This window comes from Callorhinus ursinus, unplaced genomic scaffold, assembly GCF_003265705.2.
Source record: "Callorhinus ursinus isolate GAN/ISIS: 27379988/994484 unplaced genomic scaffold, GSC_fseal_2.0 scaffold18, whole genome shotgun sequence".
Taxonomy (NCBI): domain Eukaryota; kingdom Metazoa; phylum Chordata; class Mammalia; order Carnivora; family Otariidae; genus Callorhinus; species Callorhinus ursinus.
The window spans coordinates 11,305,149-11,316,487 of NW_027397080.1; the positions used below are offsets into that span (position 1 = coordinate 11,305,149).

General features: G+C 46.6%; 1 protein-coding gene across 1 annotated transcript in view; it reads left to right on the forward strand.

Annotated features, from left to right (window-relative positions):
* CSMD2 (CUB and Sushi multiple domains 2) overlaps positions 1-11,339 on the forward strand; it is a 598,617-nt gene that overhangs the window by 352,678 nt on the left and 234,600 nt on the right. The window contains exon 13 of the mRNA XM_073902955.1: positions 2,130-2,312. Coding sequence (XP_073759056.1) covers positions 2,130-2,312 — 183 coding nt within the window. The remainder of the gene's footprint in view (positions 1-2,129; positions 2,313-11,339) is intronic.

Genomic DNA, 11,339 nt, shown 5'->3' on the forward strand with positions numbered 1-11,339 from the left:
TGTTTTTATGAGTTTGTTTTTTTAGATTCCCCATATAAGTGAGATCATCCAGTATTTGTCTTTCTCTGTCTTGACTTATTTCACTTGGCATAATGCCCTCCATGTTCCTCTGTGTTGCGAATATCAGGATTTCCTTCTTTTTCTTTTTTATGGCTGAATAATAGTCGTGTGTATGTGTGTGCGCATGTGTGTGTGCACATGTGTGTGTGTGCACATGTGTGTGTGTGTGCACATGCGCAAGCACGCATATACATTTTCTTTACCCATTCATGATGGGTAGTTAGATGTTTCCGTGTCTTGGCTGTTGTAAATAATGCCGCAATGAATCCCACTTGTTCCTTTCACCTGCTGGCTCTTGCACAGCCTTCAGGCCTCACAGTGTGGATGTCACCTCCTCCAAGAAGCCTTCCCTGATGCCAGGGCTGGGACTGGGCTGAGATGAGAGAGGCATGTGCCTTGGGCATAAATTGTAGGCTGGAGCTGCCGAATAATTGAGGAGCTGCTCAATAATTAAGTTAATTTAAGTTAAATAATTTAATGTGGTATTTTTTTAAACGAAGATTAATGCAAAATATCCATGATAAAAAATATCAACATTTTAAGTAACAAGAGGCTCTGAAGGCCAGGATGAGGGTGAGGCCAGAGAAGTAAGTCACATGAGTGCTGGGTCAGATCTGGTCTTTCTTAAGTTCTGATATTATTCTTCCGTGTAGGTTTGATTTATATGCATTAGTTTTGATTTTCTAAAAAATATTGCATTAAGGTATTATTTGTCTCGACTGCCCTAAAATTTTGTGCTGAAATTTAATGTCTTACTCCCCACAGCCTCACCTTCCAAATTTGAGTTAGATGCTCCTTCTGGTTGCCTACACACACACACACACACACAGAAACACTCCCAGCCAGAGAGCTAGAGGCCCTGGTTTTGGTGGTAACACAAATGGGACAATCAAGAGCGTGTCCATGTAAGGCAGTGCATGGGGCTAGCCTGAGCAGCCCACAGAAACCCACCAGTTGTGATTAGAAAGTTTTTGCAGCATGATTCCCGTTAGGGTCACACACGACTACTTTGGGGGCTGTGCCTCCTGATGACTCATTATGGCATCTACAGCAAAGACAGGGTCCCTTTGGCCTGACAAGCCTGGGAAGGTGTCCAGCAAACTTCCCCAATTACTCCAGCTGCCTCCCTTCCAAGTCACAGGACCCAACTGTCCTCCCTTCACCATCTGCCACTAAATCCATTACTCCCTGTCTTTCCTGCAGGAGGCCTTCCTCCCTGGGAACAGCTCCTCCTCCTCTTCTCCTACCTCCCTTCTGCCCCCCTGCCCCTCCCCCCGCTTCATCTCTTACAGCACCAAGCACAGGGCTGCTGGAAGTGGGGTGACTCCAGAGGAAACTCCAGGGACTTGGCCAGGACAGCCTCCTTTCCTGAAGCCTCCAGGGCTTAACTGCCTCCCCCGTGAGGCTGCCAGCCCATCATGCCCCCCCGCACTGTCCGGGCCCCTGAGCTGTCTCAGGGAACCCACTCCATGTGTGACTCACACGGTAGAATCAAACGAACTTTAAAAGATACTCAGTGAGCCACTTGTTTCATTTTACCTGCACCATCTCAAATTGAATTTTAAAAAAACCTTTATGAAAGTGCTTCCATGTCAGAAGGCAGCGAATATTGATTCTCACTTAATCTCTGGTTTGGGGAATGGCAGACAGCAAAGCCACCTCATTTCATGCTTGTCTTTGCTGCTCAGGAATGGACTGAGCAGAAGGTCTGTCTGGTCGTCTGAATGCAGAGGCAAGTTCAGTACGCTCCCCACTGAGATCCGTTAGCTCCTGGGACAGGTATCTCACAGAGGATGGAGACCCACCTTCACTGAGTGAAAATATCCAAGCCCCTCGAGGGCTCTTTGTGAACCCAGAGTCTCGGGCATATTATTGGCTGGAAGGCCTCTTGATCCTGGGATGGGGTTTTGAAGGGACATGGCAGGATTTCTCGTGAAAGGTCCTACCTGTGTCACTCTGGGCACTGAGTCGAGGCGGAGGGGCAGCAGAGCGTGTAACGTGGACCTCCCGCTCCAAGAGAGGTAGGAAGTCACCTTTTGTCTCTGTTTTCTCTTCTTCCTGTCTTTCAGAGATCGAGCAGGGCAGCTGTGGCGATCCCGGCATCCCTGCCTATGGCCGGAGGGAAGGCTCCCGGTTCCATCATGGTGACACACTCAAGTTTGAGTGCCAGCCTGCCTTTGAGCTGGTGGGGCAGAAGGCCATCACGTGCCAAAAGAATAACCAGTGGTCGGCTAAGAAGCCAGGCTGCGTGTGTAAGTGAGCGGGGAGGAGGTCTCTTCGGGGTCTCCACCAAGAGGCAGGGGGCCCCGTTGGCTAGCTGATCCAGGGCCACTTCCTTGGGAACCTCGCAGGTCCTAACAACAGCTCCCCTCGTTGGTTTCTTCTGTTCCTCCCAACGTTGCTGGTCGTGTCCTTGTTTCTGGCAGTAACATGGACTGTGGCACTGGGAATGATTGCTCTTGATGTTTGGGGGGCCTTCTTCAACGCCATCTTGCCCTCCCCAGTGATCCTTGAGAGCAAGGTAGAGGCCACTGGGGCCTGGTCCATCAGGATCTCACCCAGACGTTTGCTCCTTGCCCTTGTTGTCACAAGCGATACCATGCAGTCAAGCCAGGGTGGAAGGGATGGGCCGGTTTGTAAGATCATAGACTCTGTACCAGCCTCCGGGTACAGTGGGAAATCATGGTCTTGCCAGGGTATTGAGGAGTTTCCTCACATTGCTTCTTCTTGGATTGGAGTTGGGGAGGGATGGGGGATCAAACTGTCTTTGGATTATTGATCCTTTGGAGTGCCCATCCGATGGCAATAACAAGGAAGCCCTTCTTCCTTCCTCTGGGATGGGATGACCATACTTTCCGGCGAAAATAGTACTTTAAGTATGAGGGGCTGTGTGCAGCAAAGGGAGGAGCCCACTTGGTCTCTATAGAGAAGTCAAAGGTTCCAGCCTCTCTGGGCTGCCACCTCTTCTTCCCCCAACCTTCACCACCCCACCTTCTCCATCTCTTTCCATCTGCTTCTCGCAGGGGAGGGCAGAAGCCTGACCCTCTGATCATTTCTCCCACCACAGTGGGCTTCTTGGGGTCTCTAGGTGCTATAGACTAGAGTGGCCCCCCAGGGCAGAGGGGGAGAATAGCCTGGGGGTTACCAGGGAACATCAGTGAGGACTGAGACTTTGGCGTATGAGTTGGTGAGTTGGGTCATACCTTTTCAAACCAAAAAATCACTTTGTTTTGACAAAGCATTTGTGATGACTTGTGAGTTTATGCAAAGATTCTTGCAGAGGTTTAAAGAACAAATTGCTCTTAGATATATATCAAAGTGCTCTTAGATATACACCCTTGTTACAAAAAAATAAAATTGCACAAAATCTGCCCATCTCTGCGGCCGGATGTGGTTAGAATATCGTACCCAACAGTGTTAGCCTCTTAGCACCCTGGGAGCCAAGGGGACTGGGGCCAGGAGAGGCAGGGGAGACTGGCACAGAACAGCCCAGGGCAAGCAAGAACAAAGGCCCGATGTGGTGAGTGGAGCTGGGCTCTGCTCTGCAAGTTGGAGGCAAGGCCTCAGAAGACAAAGGTGTAGACTGTGGGAGTCCCAGGTGTTGTGGGGCTTTATCTTGGAAATCCATTAGATAAAACAAGGCAAGGAGAACTGGAAGAGGGTCAGGCCTCTGGGGTAGAGAGCTGGTGGGAATGAAGTGGGTAGCCGAGCCAGCTGGCTTCTCAGGACAAGATAAAGTTTCCTGCATCACAAGCTGAGAGATGCAGGTAGCAGAATATTACCTGAGGGCTGTCACTCGAGTCCTCCAAGAATTTACTTGACCCTTTGGCCCTGAGGAAGGGTTTTAGGAAATCTTTCTAGAACCTTCCATAAGAACAGAGGGCCATGAAGTGCTGCTCAGCAGGCTCTTCATTTTCCAGGAGCAAGGCTGGCAGCCTCCAGTGAGCTGGGCACTGTTTACGAACAGCTGAGAAGAAACAAAGACAGAGCTGTTCTGGCAAGTATGGAGCAGTGCACTCTGTGGCATAAAATAAGGAAGAGGAGCCTGACGCTTATTGATGAGAACTGTGAAGCAGGCACTCTGGGGGGCCAGCACAGCATTGCATCTCCTGGATGATTCTGGGATGTATGGGGCTGGCATCCCCAAGGCACTCCCATTGCTCAGGTTTTTTTCTGGTCATCTTGGTGTAACCGAACACAGCTTGAGTCTCAGAGATGCTGGCTTCAGTGAAGGAGGCCAGAGAGAGCCAGCTGGTCCTATGCCTTTGCACCACGGAGCAAGGTCATGTTCCTATTCCACGAAGTCAAAGGAGCGCCATCTGTCAGCTCCCTACTGAGTAGCCAGCCCCTAAGCTGACACTTCCAAGGGTCCCAGGCTTTGCCCTCAGGGAGTTCACAGTCTAATTGGGGGTGAGAGATGGTACTCAGATGCCCTAGTGCACGGAGATAGCTTTGGATTCAAACTCTGGAGACTTGTTTCTCCGTCCTGGTTCTGCATCATGACGACAGCCGGGGCATCCTCTCGCTGGATTTTGGTTTACTGATCTATCCAGTAGGGTAGCACTCCATTCTCTCTCCCCAAATCCTAAGCATCTATGATCGTATTCATAGAACAAGATAACTATGGCATGAACAGTCCTCACTCCGCACACCAAATGCTTGGGAACAACTACTTAAAGTGAGTCATTGACAGAGCAGGTCATATACTTTGCTTGAGGGATATGTTAAACTGGGGTTCTGACCCTGACCCCAGATCAGATGTATCATAGTAGGTGGTCACACCCACTATGGAAAGGGCCTAAGTCTATAAGCATCCATAAAAATATAAAAGAATACAGTCTGTATTTTATAGAGATAAATGTGCATACAAAAGCACCTCTAGCAAGAGTCAGCATAAACGCCCTAAATTTTCCCACACATTAGTCACAATGAATATTAGTACACTATTTAGCAGACAAACTATTCTTTCCTTCTTAGGATTTAGAAGGGGATTGGAAAAAATATTTTAATGGTTCAAATTTCTACAAACAATGGTCCAAAGAAGTGCAAAATGGTGCATTGTTCTTCTCTTGAAACATCTTCAAAACAGCTCTTTACTTGGAAATTGCCCTGCCGAGACTACACAAATACACACTTTCCTTCGTGTTCCCAAACATTTTCTGCAGCAAGCTGACTTCAGAATCATTTTGTTGGCTTTTGCGCTGCCCTCACAGTAGTAAATGCTCAATAGATGGCCTTTTTTCATCTAGGTTTTAAAGAAGATGGTGTCTCTCACAGTGAAAAGCGTTTTGAAAGATGGAGCTAGCTTCTTCCCTCTCACTGTCTTCCTCCTTGGTCAGTTCACATCTCCAGGGATCGCTGCTCAAAATCAGTTGGAAGTAGTACTACTTGCCATCCATCTGACAATATTTACTGAGGGTCCAAGCACCGCGTATTGGATTCAGAGCTGTTCAATCTCTGCCTGGGAAATGTGTTCAACCTGGTGTCCTGGTGGGCATGCTCTGGCCAGGCTGCGCATTTTCTTCCCTTTCCCAGAGCTCCGCCCATTTCACCCTGTTCCTTGCAAAAGAAGAGAGAGCCCTTCCCATACTACTGTGTCTGGCTAGTCCTCCACCACAAGAGCTCCAACAGGAAGGAAGAGACAACCCTGATGGCAGGCGGTACTCGGATACTTGATGCCTTGTTGACAGGCTAGCAGAATGCTTCACACTTCATAAGGAAGCCAGGAAACCAATTATCAGTCCATTAGCAGCCACTTTCCAAAGAAGTTTCAAAACGGGCTTCACCAGAGATATGCCAAGGCTTCACAAGCACAGGCTTTCTTTCGCCATTTTGTAAACTGTCTCGGGAGAAGGTGTGAACCCTAATTGCCAAGCCCCTAATGTATATGGGGCGTATGTGTGAAATGTGAAGGCAGGGCCCCCTAGGATGGATACAGTGTAAGCTGGGAATCAGCAGCCAAACCTTGAGAGACCAGAGGAGGGAGAAGTGGGTCTTTGGGTGCCCCAAGAAAATGTCACAGAGGATACAGGACTTAAGCTGGGCCTAGAAGAGTTGACAGGTAAAGGAGGGTGTTCCATATAGGAAAGCTACAGAAAGTGGTCCTCTCCTAGTACCTTCTTGTCCTTTACCCCCGAGTTCCTCCCCTAAACGCCCCCACCCTGCCCTTCACTGGACGCACACACACATACACACATACCTGCAAAGGAGTGAATAGGGTCATAGGGTCATCAGGATTCTTAGCCTCAGCACTATTGACCTTTTGGACCAGATAATTAATTCTTTTGGTGGAGGAGGGGCAGTCCTATGCATTGTTTGAGCCACATCCCTGTCCTGTACCCACTAGAGGCCAGTGGCGCACACACACCCCTCTTACTGCCAGTTTGATGACCAAAATGTCTCCCTATTGGACATTGCCCAATATCCCCAGAGAGAAAAACCAGCCGAGATTGTGACCCACCAGACCTAGGGTACTGTAGACTTACCAAATTCTAAAGATGAAAAAATATGTGTTTTTGCATTTTAAGTGAGGCTCTGGTGAAAACAAAGTTCAAGGAGACGAGGTGACTAGCTCAGAGGTTATAGAACCACCAAGGGTTGGGCTGGAATTTGAAGTGTTCATTGACAGAGAGTTTCCTACTTCCAAACCCTGTACTCTCTCCACTGCGCTAGATTTCCAGAATCCGAGGGCTCATCTGCAGCAGGAAGGACAAGGAAGCCTTAGGACAAAAATACTAGCCCAGAGTACAGGCATACTGTTGCCTGAGTTCCCCCCATGAAGTATCAGAGATTGCCAAGCATTAAACAAATTCATGAAGGCTGGACCCATGACCCTGTTGGAACTGTATGAATGCTGTATACCAATGTGCAATATACCGGCGCCCAAGCATGTCCCTAATCTTTACTTTTTCTCATTCCTTCTACCCATCCATTTATCCATTAATCTTTGATTTATTGAGCACCTACTGTATACAGACTCAGCTGCATAAGAGGGTACGGCTGTTCCTTGTTCCTAGTCAAATTGTAACCTGGAGGGCCTCTGCGGATGATCTTGCTCATCTGGGGATGGGGTTGAAGGGGAAATCTCTTCGTGCCTAGCCTTATGTAATGTGTTAGAACTCTTTCAGAAGTATCTGGAGCTCAAAGGTCAAAACTCAGCACAGCCTCTTGGTATATTCTAGTGTTTTAAAAGTTTAAATAAATCTAAAGGTTTAAACAAATAAAATACTCTTAATTTCACTTCTTTAAACCAAAGCCAATTTCAACCTTGACCATTCTTTTTTGACTCTTACCCATGTGCACACATATTTCGTGTGGTTTTAATCAAAGTGAAAGTATCAACTCACATTCTCTGCTTCACAGTTCACATTATGTTGCCTACTTTACCATGTTGCCGCATATGCCTTTCATACTCTCTGTTCTTAGTATTTATGGAATATTCTGTTTAGTGGATGAAGCCATGACTTAGTCAAACAGTCATGTTCAGTTATTTTACATAAGCTGTAATGAACATTCTCATGCACGTGGCTTTTTTCTTTCTTCTCTTGAACTATAATTCCTTTGGATAGATTTCCAGGAATGAGGTTATCAGGCCAGAGTATGAACATCGTTATGACTTTCGATGTTTGCTCTTATATTGCTCCCCAAAAACGTTGTGCTGGTTCATAATGCCAATAACAAAAGCTCTATGATTAAGAATATGATTCATATGCTATGCGGCCTTCCTACCCAGAAACATGGCATAGCTCTCTTTCATGTTCCTCTGCTTTTACATTTCTAGATGTAACAACTTCGTGGTTTTCTTCATATAGATCATGTAACATATTGCTTACCTTTATCTGCATTGCCAAACCCCAAATATTTGCGTGCCCTTTTATAAAATTGCTAATTTAATAAGTTGAATACCCCACCAGCAAACCCTTGTCGACTTCTGTAAGGTGCCAAATGTTATGATGAGTGCTGTGAATCCAGAGATGAATTGGACACAGCCCTTGACCTCAAAGATCTCGTTCTGGTAGAGATCTAATTATGAGAGAGACATAATTATGTAAATTAAAGGGGGCTCTTGTGGTTCAAAATTTAGTTTTTCAACTAAAAAGCATTGGTGATACAGACGTATTTAGGATCCACCCCATGAAGTGTCATTCTTTTACTTAACAAATATTTGCTGAATGCCTGCGATGGGGCAGATATCATGGTGGGTGCTAACAGGGGAGCAACAGACCCCCCCCCTTCTCAAGGAACAGCCTCTGCTACCCAGTCCTCTGCCCAGCCTTCCCGTAGAGGAGAGTTGTGCTCCTGTTGGAATGAGGACATCCAAGGGACAGCACTGGGTCCTGAGAGAAGCCATGGGGTTTGGGCCTCTGCAACAGGGGGTTGTTCAGTGGATTTATTGGTGCACACCTGTGCACACATGCATGCATTGCCCGTCCGGGTCCTTGGTTCGCAGTGGTTCCTACAGGGGTTGGCTGCTGCCAATGTATGTGAGTGGAAGAAGAAAGGTGGGGGTCCATGGGGAGCAGGGTCTGGAGAGAGATTGCTGGGTACTCCCAGGCCAGAGGCATATCCCTGGTGGGCCAAGGGGTGTAAAAGTGGTGTCGGGATTTCCAACCCAGGATCTGAGACAGAGACTCCAGTCCTGGCTTTTCTCCAGCCAGCCGAGGTCCACTGCTGTCTAGAGGGGGACGGGAGCACTTGCCGTTTGTGATCCCCATAGGGCAACTGCCTGCACTGAGGTGTGGCTACAAGAGTGTTGTGTTGGTATTTTCCTTTACAATTTGAAGGCGCTCTTTCTCCATTGTGGTGAGAAACTCTGCGGTATTTGGTATACATAGTTTCCCAATCTCTTGTTTTCCTTTTTTTTTTTTTTTTCTATTTTGCATCGTATACTTGTTTTATGTAGACAAACCTTCAATATTTGTGATTTCTTTTCAGTGCTAACAGAGTTATCATTCTGCCACGGATCTGAGAAGCAGTTTGTTCTGTTTTTGGTTATTTGTCAGTAATCTGATTTTTTTAAAAATATAATTTGTTAATCCATCTGGAGTTTATTTAGATAAACGTAGAATGTATGGTCCAAACTATTAAGCAGTTTTCCAACACAATGTATTAAGCAATTCATTTCCCTTTTGATTTGAGGGAAATGAATTGTTTTATCACATACTGAATCCTCACATGCAGTTAAGTCTATTTCTTGAGACACCACTTTGTTCTGCTGCTCTATTTCTATCTTAGCACCGGCATTGAATAATTTTAATTGTTGTTTTATAATATGTTCTAATATCTGGCAGAGCTGGAAACTACTCCTTCCTCCCTTAATTATTTTCTCTTTCAGAAATGTTCATTGTTATTCTCATCTGTTTGTTGTTCAAGATTAATTTTAGAATCATTTTGTCAGAGTTAAAAAAAAAAAACCCTATTGGGATTTTGTATGTGCACTCCTATTAAACCGTAAATTAACTTGAGGAAAATAGGCATTTTTATAATACACAGCCTTCCCATCCAGAAGCATGGCATGTCACTCTTTTTGTTCATCTACTTTCATTTTTCTAAATATAACAACTTTGTGATTTTCTTCATATAGGTCACATACATTGCTTGCTACCTTTATTTTTAAATAGGCAGGTACTTTTTTCATTCCCCTCCCACCTCGACCTCAATGCCCCATGCACAGGTGAAGCCTGTCCCTTTTGCCTCTTCTCTATAGCTGAACCCTGACTTTCCCTGTAAATATATACTCCCAGATTTTCCAGGACAAGACAATTTCAAACATCTTTTCGTTTGGCCCAGAAAATATGATTGCAATAGCTAGTCTCTTTGGAAATTGCCTTTTTCAAATGTTTGGAGCCAGAATTGGGATCAACTGAGGTTTGAAAGCATCAGCCTCAGCGTGGGGCATAATATCCCTGGGCACTGCTTGTGATCAGGGGCTAGGGGCTGTAACAAGGGCTATGTGAGTATTCTCTGCTGACGTCATGTTCTGCTCAGTTCTCTAGGCTTCCTTAAGGGCCTCACTAGACCACAAGTGGCCCCAGGAGAGAAGCAGGGAACCTGGGGATTGCTTTGGTCCAAATTTGTATTTCAGGCCAATTCCTAGTAATTGAAAACCAGCATGTGAGGTCCCGGGTCCCCCTTCCTCTGCTACCCAGTCCTCAAGAACCCAGACATTGAAGACCTAGTGCTATGCAGAAGTTTTTTTTGGGGGGGAGGAGGGGGTATTGGTACCTGCTCTGTACAAGGGCCTCCAGTAATCCAGAGGAGTCTTCCCCTTGAACAACATCCAGTAGTGGTAGGAGGCGGGGAGGATCTCTGTCTGCCCCTGCACTGGGGAAGGGACACTGCAGTCAGGTTGGGGAAGCATTCCAGAACCACTGTGCAGCATGGGGAGGGTAAGCCAGGGCTGAGGAAGGCTGGGGTTGGGAGAACTGACCCTGGACAAAGGGATGGCTCATGAAGGTGGCTGCCAGCATTTCCTATCAGAACATCTTAGGAAGTAGAGTCAACACTTGTCCTACCAGACCAATGTGGGTCATACATCACTTGTTAACCTTTACTCCTAAATAGGCAGATATTAGTGGAAGAAGGCAGCTTCTGGGTTGAATCAAGTCTTCACCGAGGAGAAGAAAGTCTACCCCTGCAGGGTAGCCCTGTCCCAGCCAGAGGTTGCAGTACTAGAAAGGGCCTTCCTTACAGTGGGGCCTAGAGAAGAAACCAAGAATCAGAGCAGAAGCTCAGTCCCTAGGCGGGGGCACACATATGGCACAGAGATGACAGAGAGGAGGGTCCTAAAACTCCTGGGTGTATGGGTGTGCTGGACTCCTCACGAGCCCACCAGATGCCGACTCTGGAGCCATGCTCAGACCCCACCCCATGGTTTGAGGGCATGGGCCTTCCCATGACCGTGAGGCATGTCTGGGCCTGGGCTCAGGATTTGGCTGTAAGAACTGAGCCCACGGAATGAAGGTCATCAGCGGATCTAAGCAGGGTCCAGTCAAGCAAAGATGAAGGGATGGGCTTTGCAAAGGAGGCTGCCAGCATGTTCAAAGAAGTAGAGTCAACACTCCCTAACAGGCCAGTGTGGGTCACAAACATCACTTATTATCATTTTATTTTTAAATAGGCAGATATTTTATGGGGAAAGGAGGTGTCCTTCGTGGCCCTGCCCAGTCTCAAGTGGACCCAAATGTAGCTAATCATTAGAATCCCTCAAAGAATTTTTACTGTTTTTTATTATTATTATGTTATGTTAATCACCATACATTACATCATTAGTTTTTGAT